Raw genomic sequence first — 23,963 nt, forward strand, 5'->3', positions numbered from 1 at the left:
GTTGTCCACTGTATTCCGTTCTTAGCCCTCTTGGTTACCGATCTCATTATCCAATCAATTGCCAAGAGAAAAAGAAAAGGTGACAGCAAACACCCTTGTCGCACACCTGTCTTGATTTCAAAAGGTTCCGAAAGTTGGCCCTCATGGGACACGCGACAGGTAAACCCTTCATAGTTGCACTTTATTATGGTGACAAGCTTCTCTGGAATTCCATAAGATCTTAAAAGTTTTCATAGCATCTCCCAATCCACACTGTCAAACGTTTTCTCATAGTCCACAAAGTTGACATAAAGGGGCGAATTCCATTCTAGTGATTGCTCTATGATAATCCATAAGGTACAAATCATGAGCGATCTTTCCGGAAGCCTGCCTGTTGGTCTCTAAGCATGATGTCAACTGCTGTCTTCATCCTTTCCAAAAGTATTCTGTTAAACACCTTGCCCGAAACAGATAGTAGCATAATGCCCCTGTGGTTGTTGCAATTTCCAAGGTCTCCTTTCTTAGGAACTTTGACAATAATCCCTTTTTGCCACTCATCTGGGATGCTCTCCTCTTCCCATATTCTAGCAAAAAGCCTATGAAGGATATCTATTGATGTTGACAAATCTGCCTTCATGGCTTCCGCAGGAACCCCATCTGGTCCTGCTGCTTTACCGTTCTTCATCACCTGGGTAGCTCTCCTAATCTCAGATTTACTTGGTTTATCACATTTCAAGGGGAAGGCAGTGTCTGCTGGTGGAATATCTGGAGGATTTTGGGGGGCAGGTCGGTTTAGAAGCTCTCCGAAGTGCTCCACCCATCGCTTGAGTTGTTCTTCTGCAGTGGTTAATGGTTTCCCCTGCTTGTCCTTTCCCGGTTTCTGTACACAATGTTGAGTCCCCGTCAGCTTCTTTGTGCAACTATAGAGATCTTTCAGATTTCTTTTCTCTGCTGCTTCCTCTGCTGCCTTTGCCAAACTGTCAATGTAGACCCTTTTATCTCTCCGAACACTTCTCCGTACTTCCCAGTGAGCTTCTCCATATACCTCTTGGGCCCTGGCTTTCAAAGCTCTAGTTCGACAGTTATTCAATTCAGCTTTCAACTTTTTCCTCTTTTCAATCTTCTCCATAGTATCCAGAGACATCCAGTCCTTATGTGTTGCTTTCTTCTTCCCAATGGTCTCTTCACAAGCCTCTGTCCAAACCTTTTTTGCTCTTCTCCATTCCGTCTCAATATCAGTAACTCCTTCTGCCTCATACAAATCCTGTAACACCTGGAATCTGTTTGACAAACTCTCCTGGTATTTGTCTCGCATCCTTTGCTCCCTGAACAGGTCCACGTTGTATCGCATCCTTGAGACTGCAGATTGACAATGCCATTTGAGGTGCAGTTTTAGGGTGGCTACAAGAAGGTGATGGTCTGATGCCACGTCAGCTCCTCTCTTAACCCGGACATCTTGCAGAGTTCTTCTGAAATTCTTGCTGATACAAACATGGTCAATCTGGTTTTCAGTCTTGTGGTCTGGTGATACCCACGTAGCTTTATGTATCTTCTTGTGTGGAAAAACGCTACCTCCGATGGCCAATTGATTTAGTGCACAAAGGTCAGCAAACAGCTCTCCATTTTCATTCATATCACCAACCATGCTTTCCTATAACCTCCTCATAACTGGTGTTGTTAGATCCAATCTTAGCATTAAAGTCCCCCATGACAATGGTCATATCTTTTCTTCTCTCCTTGCCAAGTAGATCCTGTAGTATGGAATGGAATTCTTCCTTCTTGCTTTCTTCCACGTCATTAGTAGGAGCATAGCACTGTATAATACTAACATTTATCTTTTTCTGCTTAGTGGCAAACTTAGCTGAACAATTCTAGGGCTCACCGCTTTCCAGCAAACCAGGGCTGCTTTCCTTGATAACATCAGTGCGACGCCTTGCGTATGAGGGGCTCCATCCTCTTCATGACTGGAAAATAAAATCACTTCTCCAGATGATAACATTAGCCATCCAGCCTGATTCCATCTTGTTTTGCTCAAACCAAGAACAGAGAGGCCATAGTTTCTCATTTCCGTAGCTATCTGTGCTGCTCTTCCTGCTTCGTACATCGTTCTCACATTCCAATTCCCTATTTTGATGGTCTTTCTAGGAGTCAGTAGTACATTTGGCCTCACAGCTTCTGATTGGCTTTCACTGTGTCGCATCATAAGCCTTCTTCTTGAAGATCCTGCCTCTCCCAGCACTGGTTGTCTCCCTGGTGATGTAAGTCCCTAGAAATTTTATAGAGTCCACCCTCTCCATCTCTTCCCCATTGATGGAAAGTGGGGTCTGTTTGATCCTCCTAGACCTCCTAAAGTCCACAATGATCTCCTTTGTTTTGATGGTGTTTAGGACCAGGTTGTTATCCACACACCACTCTGCCAGGTGTTGGACATCCTGCCTGTAGTGGGTCTCATTGTTGTCCCTGGTGAGTCCCACCACAGTGATGTCATCAGGAAACTTTATTATGGATGAGTGGATGGGGACACAGTCGAGGGTGTAGAGGGCAGGGCTGAGTACACATCCTGGGGTGCTCCTGTGTTCAGGGTTATAATTGCTGACGTCAGGTTCCCTACTCTGGCATTCTGTGGTCTGTTTATGAGAAAGTCCAGAATCCATGAACAGAGTGAGGCAGGGAGACCGAGATTAATGAGTTGTGCACCAGTTTATGAGGGATTATGGTGTTAAAAGCAGAACTGAAGTCCATGAAGACCATCCTGACATACATGTTTGGGTATTCCAGGTGGGACAGGGCTGCATGGAGTGCGATGGAGACAGCATCCTTAGTAGATCTGTTTGCCTTATAGGCAAACTGGTGGCCGTCCAGGTCTGCAGAGATGCTGTCTCTGATGTATGACAGTATCATCCACTCAAAGCATTTCATATTGACTGGGGTGAGGGCAACTGGGCCATAGTTGTTGAGGCAGGTAACGGCAGATTTTTGGGGGATGGGGACAATGGTGGTGGACTTAAGGCAGGTAGGAACTGCCGGCTTGTTGTAGGGAGAGGTTAAAAATGTAAAGACTCCAGCTAGCTGGTTGGCACAGGACCTCAGTGTACGGCCCGACGCTTTGTTGGTGTCAGTCCTTCTCAGGGTAGACCTCACCTGGTGGTGCTGAAGAGTGAGTGTCTGCTCCTCCCCAGACTGAGTTCTGTCTGCTGTCAAAGCAGGTGAAAAAGCAGTTCAGGGTGTCTGGAAGGTCCCTGTCCTGGCTGACCAGTATGGTGTTACATTTGTAATCAGTTAGAGTTTTGATACCTCTCCACATGCTCTGGGGGTCTTTGCTCTCAATGTTACCTTCTATGCACTGTCTATACCTGCCTTTGGCCTCTCTAATGCCCTTTTTAAGGTCTCTCCGGGCAGTTCTATAAGCCAGCATGTCTCCTGACCGGCAGTATCTCTCTGTACCTGAGTAGCTCCATTCTCAAGGCAGTATCTCTCATCCTGAGTAGCGACCTCACATTACAATCAAACCAGGGTTTCTGATTAGGGAACACCTTGATGGTTTTGGTGCTCAGTACTGTTTCAGTGCAGAAATTAATATAATCCAGGACACTAGAAGTATACTCCTCCAAATCAGCCCCCTGCGAAAATACCTCCCACACTGTATTCTCAAAACAATCCTGTAGTGATGTAACAGCCTCCTCACTCCATACCTGTACTGTCTTCACAGCTGGTTTGGCTCTGCAGACAACTAGTTTATAAGATGGAGTTAATGTCAGAGAGATGTGGTCTGATAATCTCAGGAGTGGAGATGATACAGCTTTATATGCCCTCTGGATATTTGTATACACTTGGTCCAGGATGTTTTTATCTCTGGTTGGAAAGCATACGTTTTTGTGGAGTTTTGGTAATACTGTCTTGAGTTCTGTGTGGTTAAAATCCCCAACCACTATCACCGCTCCCTCTGAGGGCCCATCTAGCTGGTTGCTAATAGAACTGTGCAGCTCTTCTAGAGCTAGCTTAGTGTTCACTTGTGGTGGGATGTAAACAGCTGTAATGAAGATAGCAGAAACCTCCCTCGGCAAGTAAAACAGCCTGCATTTCACAACTAAGTATTCCACATCCAGGGAACAGTGCTTCCCAACAATGTCTGTGGCTGTACACCAGTCATTGTTTACACAAATACACACTCCTCCTCCTCTGGTCCTACCAGAGTCTGCAGTCCTGTCATCAGGAATAGTGCTATCCAGCTATGTCTCTGTGATTACTGTCACACAGTTACCCATGTTGTTCGATGAAATCCTCAGCCTTATTTCGTCAATCTTGTTGACAAGTGACCGGCGGTTGGCCAGAAAGAGACTGGGAAGAGGTGGTCGATATGGGTTAGCTTGTAGCCTAGCCTGCAAGCCACCCCTCTTACCCTGTTTCTGCCTTCTGTCCTGGCACCACCTCCGGCACCTCCCAAGCGGGTAGTGGCTCTCATTCTCAAGCCCTCCAGGGCACAGGATCTCTGGAGGAATGGTGTCCGGTCCATCGATGGTATAGACCCAGTGCTGTTTTCCAATGACGAGGAGTTAAGTTCACTCACAGGTGACACGAGCATCCAATGCAAGGACAAGTACACAAAACATACATAAAACATACATGCTGCTATCCAGTAGAGAGCACCAAGCCGCTGCGTACATGCGCGCCACTATTGCCCATAGGTGTGTATGTTCTCCTCATGCCTGCATGGGTTTCCTCTGGGTGTGCCGGTTTCCTCCCACAGTCCAGAGACATTAGGTCAATTGGCTACTCTAAATTGCCCATAGGTGTGTATGTGTACCAGATGAGGGTTTGGGTGCCCTCTGGTGTGCTACAGTCACCCAAGTGAATTCATGGAAACTAGTTGATGGCTTCCTGAATTGCCGACCTTCCAGATAACATAGTGTCAGGCCAGGGAGTTCAGTTTACCTCATGAGTATGGCATTTTGCAAGTAACTAGATACAAACATTTGTCTACTGTCAAGTTATCACTCACAGTCCATTGACCAGTGTGGAATGCCTAAACCAAGAAATTGGGAGGTTTTTGAGGATATACTGCAGCAAACACAAGGATGACTAGAACATCCACTGGGTTGAATATGTCCAAAATTTGCTTATTCAGTCCTGCACTGGTCTCACCCTCTTTCAATGTGTACTCTGCTACCAACCATGATTCTTTTCATGGTCAAAACTCATCAATTATGCTTTATTAAAAATTAAATATGCAATGTTTATGAATGTGTTATAAAATTCCAGTGTGGGTACCAAAATCAACAAGTGTAGTCGAGAAGTACATATTTGGAATATGTTCAGAGCTCACAACCTAGTTTGTAAGTGCTCAACGAGCTTAGATTATGTTGGTGTACTTTGTATATGCTACTTATTTGTATAATAATGACAAATCAGTGCATAAAATGCATGGTGGGCCTATTAGTTAGTCAATGATATGATAAATACAAAGGCATCATATGTGATGAAATGCAATTCATGTGAATTGCAGTTTAACTCATAAGACTGACATTTGCAATGATATATATAGGTTTTGTCCTGGCCTGCACATCCTGATGAAAGCACTGGAATCAAAACATCAGCAAACAAGAAAGAAAAAGAGGTACAGTCATGTGTCCTAGATAGGAGCCTGTTAGCAGTAGATTATAGACAACTTTTTGATCAACATAGAGTATCATTCATTCATCTTTAGTATTTTATCCTGGTTAGAGTCATGAAGAGCCAGAGCTTATCCACTATGCACAAGGTGGTAATACATCCTGGGCTTATCTCTCTCTTTCTCTCTCACACACACAAAACACACACTCTCTCTCATATGCCCATGCACACACACATGCACACACCCATTTGCACAGTCAGTCACAACTAGGGGCAATTGGTTAGCTGATCCACCTACAATAATACTCACTTTGCCACCATGCTGCCCCTATACCATTTTAATAGTCTCAAAATTAGTCATCTCTTTCTTTTTTTTTTTTAACTTGATGCCTACTTTCTTCTGGTGTTTCTAATAATCATACTTAACATAAATTTTGCTTCCAGAAAATTCACTGGCATAATTTTGTAATTTTGGACCTGAATGTTTTGTTAGGCCACAATGGCAGGTGCAAAATCAAAAGATAAGAAGAAAAAAAAAGTGTCAGAGCTCAAGCTGATACATGAACAACCTATCAAGCGAACCCTTGGTTCAGTGCATGTAAAGCTGAAAGATCTATTGGAAGGAAAGGATCAAATTGAAGAGGAGTGTGACTTGGGGGTACAACACTCAGATCATGCCATCAGAACAGTAGTCACCCAGGAAAAGGTAGGTCATTAACTCTCAAAAATATTTGAAGTATATAAAAAAGCATGTTTACTTCCCTTTGTTCTGGACTACCAGAGTGGTTTTCTTTGGAACTAATTAAGTTCTCATGTTCGCTTGTTTCTTTTACAATCACAGTAGTGTTTGGGAATCAGACACAGTCTCAGCGTTAAAGTGAAGGCTGAAAACATCTGTTTATTTTTGTTAATAGTGTTTATGAGGGAAAGGAGTAGATCTAAAGGGTCCTCAGACATAGAATGTTTTGGTAAACTGTATAGATGCTGTCAGTCCCCCACTCGCTTGCTCACTCGAGTTTGTTGATGGTGTAGTCAAGTCAAGTTTATTTGTATAGCACTTTTAACAATAAACATTGTCCCAAAGCAGCTTTACAGAATTTGAATGACTTAAAACATGAGCTAATTTTATCCCTAATCTATCCCCAGTGAGCAAGCCTGTGGCGATGGTGGAAAGAAAAAACTCCCTCAGATGACATGAGGAAGAAACCTCGAGAGGAACCAGATGCAAAAGGGAACCCATCCTCATTTGGGCAACAACAGACAACATGACTATAACATTAACAGTATTAACATGAAGTCAGTTTCACTGATGTTATAACTCTTCATTGATGGAAACTTGAGTGTAAAACTGTTCATGACAACTGCAGTCCTCAGCCATAAAAGCATTACTGTATGTGTCCAGAGTGTCTTCCAAGTGTGACTTTCAACTGTCCATATGGGGCCATCCTCCACAGGAACAATGTGATGAGACTCCAACCAGACATAGGGCATCAGGATGGATCAGGCAGGTCCGAGGAGCAGAATAAGTCAGCATCTCGATCTCTGGATTGACATGTAACTCAGAGGGACAGATGGGGGAGGGGAGAAAACATAGTTTGTTAGGTATGCCCAAAGTCACCTGAATAAGTAGGAACAGTATACCTTTTGCACTGTGTACAAGCAGGGACTATGGCAAAACTATGACAGCATAACTAAAAGGGGAGAGCCAGAAGGTAACACAGGCATGAAGGAGCCCTGGGACATAAGGCAGCCAGCCACTACACTGTTAACAAACTCGAGTGAGCAAGCGATTGGGGGACTGACAGCATCCATACATCCCAGTTTACCAAAACACTCTATGCCTGAGGACTCTCCAGATCTACTCCTTTACCTCATAAAACACCATTAACAAAAGGCTTAACTAAACAGATATGTTTTTCAGCTGAGACTGTGTCTGATTCCTGAACACTACTTGGAAGGCTGTTCCATAACTGTGGGGCTTTGTAAGAAAAGGCTCTGCCCCCTGATGTAGCCTTCAATATATGAGGTACCAGCAGATGGCCTGCACCTTTTGATCTAAGTACGCGTGGTGGGTCATAAAGGACCAGAAGTTCATTCAGGTACTGTGGTGCAAGACCATTCGGTGCTTTAAAGGTCAATAGTAGCATTTTATAATCAATACGAAATTTTATTGGGAGCCAATGCAGCTTGCTGGCTAAATCCTGATTGTGTAGTGGCTGCTGCTTACGTCCTGGGGTGCCCTCATGCCTGTGTTACCTTCTGGCTCTCCCCTTTTACTTATGCTATCATAGTTAGTTTTGGCAGAGTCCCTGCTTGCACTCAGTGCAAAATGTATACTGTTCTTACTTCACCAGGTGACACTGGGCATACCTAACAACCTGTGTTTTCTCTCTCTCCCCCCCCCCCATCTGTCCCTCTGAGTTACATGTCAATTCTGAGATCGAGATGCTGACCTCCTCTGCTCCTTGGACCTGCCTGATCCATCCTGATGCCCTACAACTGGTTGGAGTCTCATCACATCACTCCTGTGGAGGACGGCCCCATATGGACAGTTGAAAATCACACTTGGAAGATGCTCTGGACACTTACAGTAATGCTTTTATGGCTGAGGACTACAGTTGATTGCTAACCTTAGGACTGCAGTTGTCATGAACAGTTTTGCACTCAAGTTTCCATCAATGAAGAGTTATAACATCAACGAAACTGACTTCATGTTAAAACTGTTAAAAATGTTATAATCACGTTATCCGTTATCACCCAAATGAGGATGGGTTCCCTTTTGAGCCTGGATCCTCTCAAGGTTTCTTCCTCATGTCATCTGAGGGAGATTTTCCTTGCCACCGTCTCCACAGGCTTGCTCATTGGGGATAGATTAGGGATAAAAGTAGCTCATGTTTAAAGTCATTTAAATTCTGTAAAGCTGCTTTGCGACAATGTCTATTGTTAAAAGCTCTATAAAAATAAACTTGACTTGACTTGACAATTACCAATAGTAAAGTTGTCCCCTTATGACTGTGACTGTGGGAAGTTTATAAAAGGTTCATACCATGGGTGCCTGATTTTCTGTGAAATTCGTGGAGCAAACACATAGTGGCTGTCACGTCTGCACATGCTCACATACAGGACTCCACTTTCCAGAGTTTGGAGCAGACTTCAAACATGTCCGCCACAGAGTACAACAATCACACTGCACTGCACCACTCTGTCTTTGGAGTACTACTAATCACTCACACCTGTTCTAAATCAAAGCCTCATTACCACTGCGTATAAATGGACTATCAGGTCATACACAGATTGCAAAGTAAACACTCAGTTTTCCCTTGCCTGACTTTACTAAGCTTTATTACTTGTGCTGTTTATCTGGTTACTGATATAGTTTGTTATTTGGTTTACACTCTCTGTCTTCACCTGTGATATCCTGTTTGTGTCTTGCCTGTTTGTTGACTCTGACTTTGCTCTACAACTTGGATTTGTCTGCCAGCTTTGCCTCAAATAAACACTCTGCCATTTTTACATCTGTCTGTTGCCTGCATTCCTGACAGATTTCTTCACCATTACCATGAATGCAGCAGATGAGAGCTGCTTTATCTGTACAAGGGCATCTCCTGGGAGAATAACAGCAATGTATGGGTGAAATGGATGCCCGCATTTCTCAACTCACTTCTGCTGCTTTGCAAGCAGTCTCAGCATGCCCTGTGCCAGTTATGAGCTCCAGCACACTTATTCCACATCCTGGAAAGTTCTCAGGAGGAGTATCTGAGTGTGAGGGATTCCTGCTGCAATGTTCCCTGTTCTTCACTGTCCAAATGGGGAGCATGTATCAGCAGAAAATAGCCCATCAACCTGCTCACTGGGAAATCACTCAAGTGGGCAACCACTGTCTGGGAGATGGGCGGCAAGCCAACTACCTCTTACGAGTGCTTCATTGAACTGTTTTGCTGGGTCTTCAATCACAGTCCCGAGGGAATGGAGATTGGTGAACAGTTGCTCACTTGATAGCAGAGTATGCACTGGAGTTTCATGCTCAAAACTGGAAATGGATGGAACAAGCCAGCTCTCAAAGCGGCATTTCGTCAAGGGCTCAACCCTCAAATTCACATGGAAATAGCATTTTGGGATGAACAAGCTACCTTAGACTCACTCATTAACATGTCCATCCAAGTCAACAATCTCCTCCGAAATTGACCATCATTGCAAAGCCTCACATCTAACACACCTGTCACAGAAACCCCAGAACCCATGGAGGTCTCTCACACCAGAGTGGCTCACTCAGAATGTAAATGAAGGCTCAATGAGGGGCTCTGCTTTTACTATGGGGAAGCCATACACCATCTGTTGCACTGACCTTCTCATCCAGGAGGCTCAAGGGTCCCCACCATGGCTGAGAGAGCTCTGAACACTGCTAGCCCTCTCTCTTTGAGTCCATTGAAACATCTCTCTTTCAAGTCATTTAAGATTGATGTGTAGATAAGGCTCTCAGACTCTGGAGCCATGGGCAACTTCATGGACAGTGAGACTGCACAGAGACTCCAAGTGCCCATGCAAGAACTCCAGCAGCCATTAAGCATTTGGGCCATCAATGGTGGGCCCTTTGAAGAGAGATTCATCAAGACACATACCAAACATCTTGTTCTCTCCAGTCACTGCATTGTACTATGAGACCCTAAGCTCACAGTTGCTTCCATCACCATGGAGAGCCCTGAGGTCTCCACCATGGCCCATATTCCTGAGTGTTACCAGGCATGCATTGAGGTATTCAGCAAGGGTAAAGCCAGTGGGCTCCCTCCTCATCGTCCTTACGATTGTGCCAGAGGGTTCCTTCCCGACACCATGCATCCTCACTGCTGAATCTCCTCTCTTACAATCTCTGAACAAAAGTCTATGGAGGACTATGTGCAGGAGGCTCTACAGCAGGGGTACATCCATCCCTCCACATCACTTGCATCTGCTGGGTTTTTCTTTGTGGAGAAGAAGGGAGGGGGCACCAACTACCATAGACTGAATCAGATCATGGTGAAATATCCATACCCCTTGCCTTTAGTTCCATCAGCCCTGGAAAAATTCTCTGCAATATCTCAGCACGCAGAGAGATAACAAGACCCGGTTCTAAAACACAAAAGCTGATGCATTGTCCTGTGTATACCACTCCTCAGCTCCAGCCCAGGATTCAGAATCCATTATCCCTCCTGTCTGCTTCATCAACGCCCTCATCTGGGATACAGACCAAGAGCTTGCCCAGACCTTACCATATCACATTCCTGACAGTTGCCCCACCAATCTCACTTGTGTCCCCCTCCATGCCTCTGACGCCAGATGATCACTTGGGCACACGCTACTCCTGCAAGTGTGCACTGGGGCAGCCAACATACAGTACTTATCAACTGCTTAAAACTAAGTACTGGTGCCCGAACATGCTCACTGACATCAAACAATATATCTCATCTTGTTCGGCATGTGCACAGGCTAAAGTACCCCAGATGCTCCCGGTAGGCAAACTCATGCCATTACCCACACCACAATGTCTATGGTCCCACACTGCCATCAACTTCATCACAGACCTTCCCAAATCCTAGAACCACACCGTGATCATGGTCATCATCAACCACTTCTCAAAGTCTCTGAGACCCATCCCTCTACCTGTCCTTCCCACACCACTAGAGAAAGCAGAACTGATCTGCTCACATGTCTTCCAGTACTTTGGCATCCCTGAAGACATTGTCAAGTCAAGTTTATTTTTATAGTGCTTTTAACAATAGACATTGTCGCAAAGCAGCTTTACAGAATTTTAAATGACTTGATCTGCGCATTGGCATCCTTCATGCGGTGGAGCCACTGGAGGGGCACGGGGTCCGAACAGAGGGTGAAAGGGTGCCTCAGCAGGTAGTACCAGAGGGCGAGGATCACCCACTTGATGGCTAGGCACTCTTTTTTAAATTGTGCTGTACCTGCCCTCTCGCACTGACAGCTTTAATGTACAGCATGGGATGCTCCTGCCCCTCCACCTTCTGGGACAGAACGGCCCCCAGCCCTCTGTCTGCCACATCTGTCTGTAAAATAAAGGGGAGAGAAAAGTCAGGGGAGTGTAACACTGGCCCCCCACACAGTGCAGCCTTTACCCTAGAGAAAGCCTGTTGGCATTGCTCCGTCCACTGGACCGGATCTAGTGCTCCTTTTTTAGTGAGATCAGTCAGCGGGCTGGTAACGTCCAAATAATTAGGTATGAACCTCCAATAGTAGCCAGCCAGCCCCAGGAACTGTTTCACCCCCTTTTTGGTCTTGGGCAGGCCGCAATTGCTGCTGTCTTATTAATTTGGGGGGGGGGGGGGGGCAAGGATCCCTGGGGGGGGGTAGTACCTCTCTGGCTGGTCGTTATCAACTTGGCGTCCCAGATTGGTCCTCCCATATCCAGCAGCATGGGATGCGTAACACATGGCCAACTCAACATCAGCAAGGGGCCACACCAACCAGCTTCTCCCATGCCGAAGACCGTCCATAGTGGTTCCACGTGCCGCCCCTGGTTCTTCTTGCGGAACTCAGCGGATCTAGGGGAGTAAACCCCGATAAAAAAATCCCACCATGCTGGATCCCCGATCGTCGGGGTTTTTCCCTGCCATTGGACTTGGACCACTTCTTGCATAGGCACCGTGTGTTTACTGCTGTGCACCAGTACTCCCATGTTAAAAGATTTAATGCGCAAGACATCTATTAAAGGATCACTTTGCAAGCCTGCACAAGTCCTTCGGCGATCGTCGAGAGGCGACGCGGACAGGATTAGTGAGATCTGGAAGTCCCTAGTTTCAAACTGGCAGAGTTCTGATTCAGTCATCTCACTCTTGGATTTAGGAACAGAAGAGTGTCCCAGCAGCGTTCTCTGCGACTGAGCAGTCCTTTTTAGGAGCCGCTCTGCTCACCCCACGATGGGGAGGGGGCTAGAAAAGGTGCCCTAAAAATAGCCTGTTCCACCTACTCCTGGCTGGAATACCACATCCAGCAGGATCACCATCCTAGCGGTCGAAATACTTATAGAAAGGACTTGCAACTTGGAACGTACGAATGCTCCTGGATAACCAACACACTGATCACCCTGAAAGAAGAACCGCCTTAGTCTCCCTCAAACTGAAGCATTTCTGGGTTGACATTGCTGCCCTTCAAGAAACCCAGAGAGCCGGAGCTGAACAGCTGACTGAGCACGGGGGAGGGTACACCTTCTACTGGCAAGGCAGACCGGAAGGCCAGCCACGAATGCAGTGTTGGATTTGCAATCAGGAGTGAACTGACTCAGCATCTTACCTCTCTCCCTCATGGCATTAATGAGCGTATCATGGCAATGCGTCTCTCTCTTGATAGAAATCAATATGCTACTGTCATCTGTGCATATGCTCCAACCCTTGACACTGAGGAGGAGATGAAGGAAGCCTTCTACTTAACACTTGATAACATCCTAGCAAGCGCTCATAAAGATGACAAGATTATTATTCTTGGTGACTTCAATGCAAGGGTTGGAAGAGAACACGAACTCTGGAAAGGGATAATCGGCAAAGAAGGGAGTTCTCTTGCTCACCCTGTGCACAAAACACCAGCTTGTAATCACCAACACTCTGTTCCGCCAAAAGAACAAATTCAAAACTACTTGGCAACACCCAAGATCCATGCACTGGCATCTGATTGACTATGTCATTGTTCGAGCACGCAATCTGAAAGATGTCAAAATCACCAAATCAATCATTAGCGCAGACGACTGCTGGACTGACCACTGACTTGTATGCTCAATCGTCATTCTAAAGCTTCACCGAAGGAGACGGCATACAGCAAAACAACTGAAAAGGCGACTGGATGTTGAAAGGTTAAAAGACCCTGTGGTGCGTGAAAAACTGCAGCTTGCTCTAAATCAGTCTCTCGTCTGTCCATGGCGATAGTGTTGAGGAATACTGGGAGGCTTTGAAAGTAGCCATTCTGTCAAGCAGCGAAGCCTCTATTGGCTACAGAACTAGGAAACATCAGGACTGGTTTGACGAAAACGATCACGCCACTGAAGAACTTATATCTGGGAAGAGGAAGGCCTTTTGCACCTGGCAAAATGATCCTACTAATGAAGCTAAATGCATTGCCTATCACAATATACGGGCTGAGGTCCAAAGGCGGATTCGCCATATGAAAGATCAGTGGTGGGCAGTAAGCAGCTTCAAGATCTTGCCGACAGAGGGGATACTCGTGGCTTTTTCAGTGCTACCAGAACCATTTTCGGACCTAGCACATGTGACGAGATGCCCATTAAAGACAAAGATGGAAGCCTTTTGAAAGATACAGGGAGCATCAATCAGCGCTGGAAACATCACTTCCAGGATCTTCTGAACCGCGACTCCTTAGTGGACGAATCCATCTTTGATAAGATTCCACAGTCGCCAATGAATGCTGAGCTAGGGGCAGAACCCAGTCTGGGTGAGACAAAATCGTTGATCAGTCAAATGAAAAATGGCAAGGCCCCAGGTGTTGATGGCATACCTGCAGAGATTTTTAAGCACGGAGGCGATGAACTTGCTCAGCGTCTTCACCAACTCATTCTTCTTATCTGGCAGATGGAGGAAATAACATCAGACCTTCAGGATGCGGACATAGTTAAGATTTTCAAGAAAGGAGATAAATCTGACTGTGGGAACTACCGTGGCATTTCCCTCCTTGCTATTGCTGGAAATATCATCGCCAGAATCCTCGCCAATCGTCTAGTCCCGCATGCTGAAGGCTTTCTACCAGAGTCTCAATGTGGATTCTGTCCTTATAGAGGAACAGACATGATCTTCACTGCCCGGCAGTTGCAAGAGGAATGTTGGGAGCAGCGTCAACCACTTTATATGGCCTTTATAGATCTGACAAAGGCATTTGACTCCATCAATCGAGTAGCTCTGTGGCGAATTTTGGCTAAATACGGCTGCCCTGAGAAGTTCATCACTATCCTTAGACTCCTTCATGATGGCATGTCCACCAGAGTTCTCAGCAGCCGAGGTGACAGTGAGGCCTTCGAAGTATGAACTGACGTAAAACAAGGCTGCACAATCGCACCTACTCTTTTCTCCATCTTCATATCTGCCATTTTCCATCTAATACAAGACAGACTGCCCGACGGTGTAGAGGTCGTCTATAGAATGGACGGGGGGCTGTTTAATCTTCGAAGGCTGAAGGCAAGAACTAAGACTGCTATAACCTCACTCATCGAGCTACAGTACACAGATGATAATTGCGTTTGCGCCACATCAGAAGGTCAACTCCAAGCCATTCTGGGTGCTTTCACGCACACGTATGAGAGCCTCGGCCTCTCTGTAAAGGTGAAGACGACGGAGGTCCTTTACCAACCTGCTCCTGGTCAGCCGTCCAAAAACTCTTTCCTGAGTATCAGCCGGTCCACACTCAAGAACGTTCAGAGCTTCTCCTACTTAGGTAGTGTTCTATCAACAAAAGCTGACATCGACGCTGAAATCATACACCGTCTAAGAGCCGCAAGCTATGCCTTTGGTAGGCTGTGTGAGAGAGTGTTCGAAGAGAGGGGGCTAAAGAAAGACACTAAACTCCTTGTTTAAAAGGCTGTTGTGCTACCCTCCCTTTTATACAGTTTGGAGTCTTGGACAACCTATAGGAGACACCTCAACTGCCTCGAAAAATATCATCAGCGCTGTCTGTGACGGATCCTGGGTGTGACCTGGCAGGATCAACGGACCAATAACAGCATTCTTGATGAAGTGCACTGTACCAGCATTGAGGCCTTAATAATGAAAAACCAACTATGATGGACTGGCCATGTGGTCAGACTAGATGACTCGCACCTCCCAAAACAGATTTTCTATGGGGAGCCGAGATCAGCACTAGATCACAAGGGGGACAACGAAAGCGTTTCAAGGACAATCTCAAAGCAAATCTCAAAGTGTGTAACTTCAGTCTGCCAGCCTGGGAAGACCTGGCACGCGACAGAGATGGTTGGCGAGCCTCGGTTAGGGAGGGCGTGGCGCTGTTTGAGCAGGAGCGCCATCACAAGGTGGAAGCAAAGCACCAGCACCGCAAGGAGTGTGATGAATGTGCCCCTTGTCGGCCACAGTCTGTTCTTAACACCTGCTCCATATGCGGCAAAATGTGCGCCTCCAGAACAGGGCTTGTAAACCACCAGCGGGTACGTAAGTGAACTTGACTAGACAAATCCTACTCGATTACAAGGGATCCTGAGAGATAGAGAAAGCTTAATTTGGGGATGCACCTGCCCATGGCCTAAGTGGAAACCCAGATACCGTACTTCCACCCGCCCAATCGCACATTTCTTTGGGTTGGCTGTGAGACCCGCCTGTGAGACCCGCCTGCCTCAGTGACTTTAGGACGGCCCTAAGGTGTTCAAGGTGCCACAGCCAGTCATTACTGTAGATCAGGGGTTTTCAAAGTGTGGGAGAGTCAGCCCCCCCCTCGGAGAGCAAATAAACAACAGCGCCCCCCCTTACAATTTTTGTTGTTGCTATACTTAATGTTCCATTCGTATTTAAAAAAAAAAAAAAAAAAAAAAAAGGTTGTTGTACACATTATTTTTTTCTTTTTCACATTTTAAACATCTGTGCTTTTTAAAACATCTTGTTTTACACATTTTAAACATCTCATAGCATCGTTAGCTAGCACCTCTTGGCAGACAACACACTGTGGCAGTGGAGCATCTTCAGATCCAGTCCATGAAAATCCAAACTTTAAATAATCGTGGTCATACCTCCTTCTTTTTCCAGTCCCCCAGGATTCCGCAGGCCTTTTTTGTGATTGTTGCGGGCTAAAATGTCTGATGTTGCGGGGGTTTCCAAAAAAATTGCAATGAAAGTTGCGGTGTTTAGGTTTTTGTTGTGATTACATTGCGGGAGGAAGTGAAAGTTGCGAGAAATTGTTGCGATTTTCTCTTTGTGATTAAAATTGAGTGATATGTTAAATATTAAGTTATTACTGAAAAACTATTGATTAAAAAAACAGACACTGAGAAATGGTCCTATAAACAACTTTACCAATATAAAAGATTACCAGGACTACAAAAATGCAGAAAAATAGGCTTTACTGATCCAAATGCACCTGTTGGTTCAAAAGTTAAAGTGCATAGAACCTCACAGCACAACATGAAGTTACCTTAAAATATAATATAAATGCCTCAGCTTTCATGTAAGAAAAAAAAACTATTAATACTAGTACCGTGTGCAGGCAGTCTCTCCTGAATACTAAATTAAACAGTAATTATAAACTAATAAAATAAATGGCTCAGGCTTCATAGAAGAAAAAAAAAAAACAATTTGAACAGAATCTCACAGTATGATGCTGAAGCTGCCTAAACAATGGAAAATAAAATACCATTTTGGCAAAAATGTTGGCATCCATTAATTTCTTGTATTAAGTAAAAAAAAAAAAAAAAAGTGCACACAGTCCTTCACTGTAAACATACACTTTCAGCAACAGAATTTAAGCCTATATAAACATTGTCTCGCACATCATGCAATGTTGCCAGATACTGCTGACGTTTTCCATTCCAAATATGTTCAAAACCCGCCAAAATGCACTTGAAACCGCCAATCTGGCAACACTGTGCGCATGCTGCTTCTCTTGAACATAGACATCCAGAAGTAAGGCGGAAGGTAGTTTGTTGATGTCACCTCAAGACGACGCCAACAATTGGTCAAATTTGCGGGAAAGCTGTGGTGATTGGATATAATTGCAACACCGCCCTGAATTCGCGGGGATTGGTTGAATTTGCGCTGAAGTTGCAAATCGCAACATCCTGGAGGCTCTGTTTTTTTGCTTGGCTGTCTCCTCACTCCCTGTAGCTTCAGGTACTAAAAATCGATCCATTTTGTCTCTCACGTTGCGCCCCCCCTGAAGAACTCTGGCGCCCCCCGGGGGGGGCGCGCCCCACACTTTGAAAAGCCCTGCTGTAGATGATAATGTCATCCAGATAAGCAGCTGTGTAGCTGGCATGGGGACAGAGGACCCTGTCCATAAGCCACTGGAACGTAGCAGGCGCCCCAAACAGCCCAAAAGAAAGTCATGAATTGGTGTAAGCCAAACGGTGTGGAAAAGGTAGTTTTCTCTCGGGACAGAGAAGTCAAGGGGATCTGCCACTATCCCTTCGTTAAATCCAGTGTTGAATAAAAACGAGCAGCGCCTAATTGATCGAGCAACTTGCCAATGCGAGGCATTGGGTACGCGTCAAATTTAGACACCGTGTTGACTTTCCTATAGTCCACACGGAACTGGACCGACCCATTGGTCTTGGGGACCAGGGCCACTGGGCTGCTCCAGTCACTGTGGGACTCCTCAATTATGCCCATTTCGAGCATGGCTTCAAGTTCATCCTGGACCACCTTTTTTTGTGTTCGGGCAAGCGGTAAGGGCAGCTGCGCACTACCAACCCTGGGGGTGTCTCAATGTGGTGTTCTATGAGGTGGGTGTGGCCGGGCAGGGGCGAAAACATGTCAGAAAATTCTTTCTGCAACTGGGCTACCTCTGTGAGCTGGGTCGGGGAGAGGTGGTCTCCACAGGGGACCGGAGCGGTGGGTGATGTCAATTTTCTTTTTTGAACCTCCGGCCCCAGTTCCACCTTCTCCGGAATTACCGACACCAATGCCACAGGGACCTCCTCATTCCAATGTTTTAACAGATTGAGATGGTAAATCTGTAATGCCCCACCCCTGTCTGTTTGCCTCACCTCATAGTCAACGTCCCTGACTCGCCATGTGACCTCGAAGGGCCCTTGCCACTTGGCGACCAATTTGGAACTCGACGTGGGCAACAATGCAAGTCCTTTGTCTCCCGGTGTGAACTCCCTAAGGCGCGTGCCCCTGTTGTACAGTCGGACTTGACGTTCTTGCACCTGCCGCAAATTCTCCTGGGTTAAGTGCGTGAGTGTGTGGAGTTTGGCACACAGATCGAGAACGTATTGAATTTCGTTCTTACTGGGTGAAGGTCCCTCCTCCCAATTTTCACATAGCACGTCCAAAATGCCACACGGCTTATGCCCGTATAACAATTCAAACAGTGAAAACACTGTGGAGGCTTGCGGGACCTCTCATACTGCAAATAACAGGGGCTCGAGCCACTTATCCCAATTACATGCATTTTTGCTTACGAACTTCTGAATTATATTTTTGAGGGTTTGATTAAACCGTTCTACTAAGCCATCCGTTTGTGGGTGATAAACGCTGGTGTGGATAGGCTTAATCCCCAGTAACCCATACAGCTCACGCAGTGTGCGTGACATGAATGTAGTGCCTTGGTCTGTCAGGATTTCTTTTGGAATACCAACCCGGGAGATAAAGCAGAAGAGTGCTTCTGCTACACTGCGTGCTCACCACTGATGGACATCCCCGCGAATCCCTGGCCAATAGAACCAGGCCATTTTTCGGGCTAGTGTCTTATCCTGCCCCAAGTGTCTGGCCATGGGATTAAAGTGAGCTGCCTGGAATATGAATTCCTGGTGGCTCTTTGGAATTAACAGCTGTGTGATCTTTTCGCCAGTTTGAGTGTCCTGTGTCACTCAGTATAGCCTATCCTTAATAATAGCAAAGTAGGGGAAGGCCGGCATCGCATTTGGCTGGAGAATTTGACCATCGATTACTCTCACTTGGTCAAATGCATGCCGCAGAGTCCCGTCTCACGACTGCTCTAACGGCAAATCCCCAAGGGAATCCCTGAGAGAGAGAGGGGGGCAGGGCACTCCTCACTCCGCATATTGCCCTGATGCGGTGCTGACGTAGACGGCTCTATGACAGCTTCTCCCATCAATGCTACTCCGGGGCTTTCCCTAGCTGAATTACAACAGGACCCACTCTTCACTATGTGCGTCATTAATTCATTAAACCCCGGCCAATCAGTCTCCAAAGTTAGCGAGTGGGTGAGACGAGGGTTAACCGCCACCTTTACACTATGTTTTTCCCCTCAAAATAAAATGTGGACAGACACTAAAGGATAGTTGTGAACATCCCCATGCACGCACGCACACACACACACACACACAACACCTTCACTATTCGTGCTCTCCCCAATGCCTCACCTTGCACCAGGCTTTGGTGGATTGAGGTCTGGTTACAGCTGGAATCCACCATAGCCTGACACGTATCCCCTTGGACACTTACCAGTATTCGATACGCTCCGGCCTGATCGAGGGCGGTTTCTGGCACGTCGGGGACCCAGACCACCGCGCCCACCTCCATTGCGGAGCACTGATGTTGGAGATGTCCTGGCTCCCCGCAGCGCCAGCACACCGGCCCAGGCTCTCCCTCTGCACCAGTGTTACAGACGTCACTCACCTGAGGGGGAGGAGACACAGACAAGGAAGGGGGAAATGGAAGGACACCGCGGGTGCGCCGGGTCGGCTGGGGAGGAGCCAGCCCCCACCTCCACGGTGGGGGAATGGGGCGAGGATGGGAAGCAGAGGGAGAGGGGAAGAGAGAGCAGAAGAGGAGGCAAGCCTTCCTGCCATCGGAACTGCCGCCATGTGGTCCTCTGCCAGCTCGATCGCCTGGTCCAATGACGCCGGGCAATAACACTGGACCCACTCCGCCATTTTTTCCGGAAGTTGCACAATTAATTGTTCCAGTGTCACCAGGTCGATCACTCCCTTGGCGTCGCGGTCATCTGCCCTCAGCCACTGCCGGCAGGCATCCCGGAGTTGCTGCCCGAACGCGAACGACCGGCCGACCTCCTCCAAGCACAGCGAGTGGAAGCGCTGCTGCTGTTGCTCTGGGGAGCGGCCGACACGCTGGAGGATGGCTCTCCGTAGCTCCACATACACGAGCCGGCTGTTGGTGGGGAGCTGCAGCGCGGCCAGCTGCGTCTCGCCCGTCAGCAGGGGGAGGAGGCGCGCCACACGCTGGTCCACCGGCCAACCCCACACCTCCGCTGCCTGCTTGAAGAGCGCGAGGAAGGCTTCCGGGTCGTCATGCGGACCCATCTTCGTTAGGGTGAGGTGGGGAGGGTCCGCTCCGGTGGCAGTTGTGGGCCCCGCCGACGCGAGCAGGTGCTGGAACGCCTGGCGGTCTTCCTGTTGGGCCAGCACCAAGGCTTCGAACCGTTGTTCTTGCTCCTTCCAGAGGGCGACCAGCGCTTGGTGCTGGTTCTGCTGGGCTGTGGCGAGGGCATGGATGAGGTCCTTGAATAGCGAGGACTCCATGGGGCTGTTCCCTTCTGTACTTGTCCCGGGTTTCAGCACCACTGTAGCGAAAGTCAGGTGTGGGTGGAGCACAGAAGCACGGCAGGCGGCTGTTTGCATTGAAGAGGGGTTTTTATTTTACAACTTTTCAGCACAGGGCTCCAAAAACTCTCACTCTCTCACACACGCATGTGCGCACACATACAGGCTGTCAACGAGCCCTCGGCGCTGACCTCCCCTTCTCGCTCTCCTTTTATCGGGCGCAGTCACTGAAGGAGACACACAAACACACGTTAATTGACAACAGGTGTAGTGACACAACCACTCACCTTCCCTGACTCCGCCCTCCATGACGACGCTCAGCCACGCCCCCGCTGCCACAGGGTTGTATTAGTAGTAGCAGTGTTGTGTTGTATGATTGTTGTAGCTGGTGTTGTAAGGCAAATTTCCATGAATAGATAAAAACATTGTCCAAACTAATTGTTTTTAATTTCATAATGATGCTGTCTTCCACAGGAAAAAAGTAAGAAGCCTAAAGAAGAAAAGAAAGAAGATAAAATATTAACACCAACTTCTGTAAAAGGTGATTAATATATGATCATGAAATAATTATATGTTTCAGTTCTAGTGCAATTTAATTAGTCCAACAGAATCCCAACTACTTTTTGGAATATCCTTCAAAACATTTCATGCTATTATTTTAGTTTTAATAATACACTTTGGCCCACAGTGCACCCAAGTTTGTTTTCCGGAAAGATTTCCTGACCTAAATACTGGGGAAACCCCCCTCCTGACATATTGTGTAAATGGAAGATATTTTTTGAACAACTATATTTGGTTTGAATCAGATATCTGCTCTTGGGTACTACACTACAAGCAGTCTAAATGTATACATCAATGGATAGCTGCCAGGACCAATGACTTATGGAAAACATTGCACCATTCACCCCCATTGTGTTTTGTGAAGCCTTTTTGGCCTCTCACACACCCACAGTACATACATGTCCACAATGAATGATCTAAAGTGAACCTAAAATTAATTACCTAAAATTTTAAATACCTAAACTTTAAAAAGTTAAAGTGGTAAGTACAGTGTTATTAATTAATAAGTAAATTGCTAAACTGTACTTGTAATTTTTTTATAGTTATATTGATTTTATCACTGTCAGGAAAAGATTTGAGAGCTTTAGTCATAACTGACTGAGGTACTATTTGCTAGCTCACGGAGATTTTGCATCATTTTAATCAAAATAATGCAAGTATAAGTTACTAATGTAAGGTGCCAAATGAAAATATAAACAGCAGTCAACATTTACACCCATGTGTAGATGTGTAAGGCAGGAGCTGCTCAGGCTACATCCACACTAATACATTTTAGTTTTAAGATAATCACTTTTGCAATGTGTTTTGCTATTGAGGTATTTCACCTGACGTCACAGGGTCACGTGACGCCCCGGTGTCCGCCATTTTGGATGGCAAGCTAGCTAATGTCAACAGCAGTAGCTGGTATGTTACTGTAGCAATGTTCACGTTCAGTCATTTGGATGACTGTTAAAACCTTCCAGTCTCAAGTTTTTCCTTTACTGGATTTACTAGTTTACTGAGCTAGCGAGCGCGCTAGCCAGGCTCCCGGCCGGCGAGCGCGCTAGCCAGGCTCCCGGCCAGCGAGCGCGCTAGCCAGGCTCCCGGCCAGCGAGCGCGCTAGCCAGGCTCCCGGCCAGCGAGCGCGCTAGCCAGGCTCAGTAAACTAGTAAATCCAGTAAAGGAAAAACTTGAGACTGGAAGGTTTTAACAGTCATCCAAATGACTGAACGTGAACATTACTACAGTAACATACCAGCTATGATGTTGTTGACATTAGCTAGTGCTAACAGCTAGCTGCTAGTACACTGCTACAACTACACCGACCCTAATAATACAGTTCTTAGTCATTGCCTGGTAACAGCAAACTTATAACGGGCCATGTCTCAACAGACTAAGAAGTTATTTCAATGACATTTAATAACATTTTGTTTATCCTGAGGACCGAAAGTAAATGAAAATGTGAACAAACCTTAGCTGTAATCAGATGGCGACCACCGGCTCCAGGGACGACCCGCTGATGTAGGCATGTTACCCAGCCTGACAAGATATTTGTAGGTATCCAAACTCGTATACGCTTTCAGATCAATACCCGTGTATAGCGATGGGTTTTTAACAACATAGGTATACAGATCATGTGGGCCGAAGTCAGGTAAAAGACGAGGGCTTCGTGTACTTCCGTACGTCAGTGAACAATCCTGGTGGAAGCAGGTAAACGTCGTTCTCTAAGCCTGCTAACCTCAATTTTTGCAAATACCTCTCCCTCTGCTCGCCCTGTAAATGCCCTACGTCGCTGGATAGTGAAGGTGTTTTCTGCATCTCGCTCCTTTTTCTTTTATGTTTTTCGTTTGTCACCTTCCTCGCATTCAAACTGATTCGAGCCGTGCCGTCCAAAATGGCAGCATCACATGACTTGGTCACATGAGTGAAATACCTCAATAGTGTGGATACCTTGTGTCCACACTGGTCTGGAGTTTTCAAGTCCCATAAATGGAGACTTTTGGATATGTTATTGGCCCCATTTTAGTTTGAAAACTCCAGGGTAATATTTTAGTGTAGATGGGTGAAAACATAGACATTTTGAAACATTGATGCAGGCACCCATATTTGTTTGCTTACAGTGTACATGAATGGTCATGTGATATACGTTTTCAGACGTGTCAATATGGATGGAGATTATTTCTGATATGGAGCTAAAGCACTTGTCTAGACAGAGATCATTTTCGTTTTAAAATACTGTTTTAAAACTAAAATTTATTAGTTTGGACACAGCCTCAGTGAGAAAAAAAAGGAGCAAAGTTTCACAGACTGCCACTCTAGAATGGGAGCTGGGGTAGGTTGGCTGCCCACCTTGGAATATAGGGCATGATCACTTTTTTTAATTAAAAATTTCATGATGTAGAGAAGTAACAAACAGTTGACTTTACATCAGCATCGGCCTTGCAAGGTTCAGGATGATTTTAACCAGGAGATGGCATTTTTAGCCATTTTCAACTCATAAAATGAAGAAATTTTTTTTCAAGATTAAAACCAACATTGATGTATTTCATCGCAGTACTGTCATATTACTTTACAGCTCAAAAAACACATTGTGGAATACCGCTTTAACTGGCAGAGGAATGGGCAGGGTTAAAAATTGTACTGCAGC

The 23,963-nt window shown here is 46.2% G+C and overlaps 1 protein-coding gene across 1 annotated transcript in view; it reads left to right on the top strand.

Annotated features, from left to right (window-relative positions):
* LOC132872346 (leucine-rich repeat-containing protein 43-like) overlaps positions 1-23,963 on the top strand; it is a 59,145-nt gene that overhangs the window by 27,394 nt on the left and 7,788 nt on the right. The window contains exons 10-12 of the mRNA XM_060907116.1: positions 5,522-5,593; positions 6,083-6,295; positions 21,251-21,317. Coding sequence (XP_060763099.1) covers positions 5,522-5,593; positions 6,083-6,295; positions 21,251-21,317 — 352 coding nt within the window. The remainder of the gene's footprint in view (positions 1-5,521; positions 5,594-6,082; positions 6,296-21,250; positions 21,318-23,963) is intronic.

This window comes from Neoarius graeffei, chromosome 24, assembly GCF_027579695.1.
Source record: "Neoarius graeffei isolate fNeoGra1 chromosome 24, fNeoGra1.pri, whole genome shotgun sequence".
Lineage (NCBI taxonomy): Eukaryota > Metazoa > Chordata > Actinopteri > Siluriformes > Ariidae > Neoarius > Neoarius graeffei.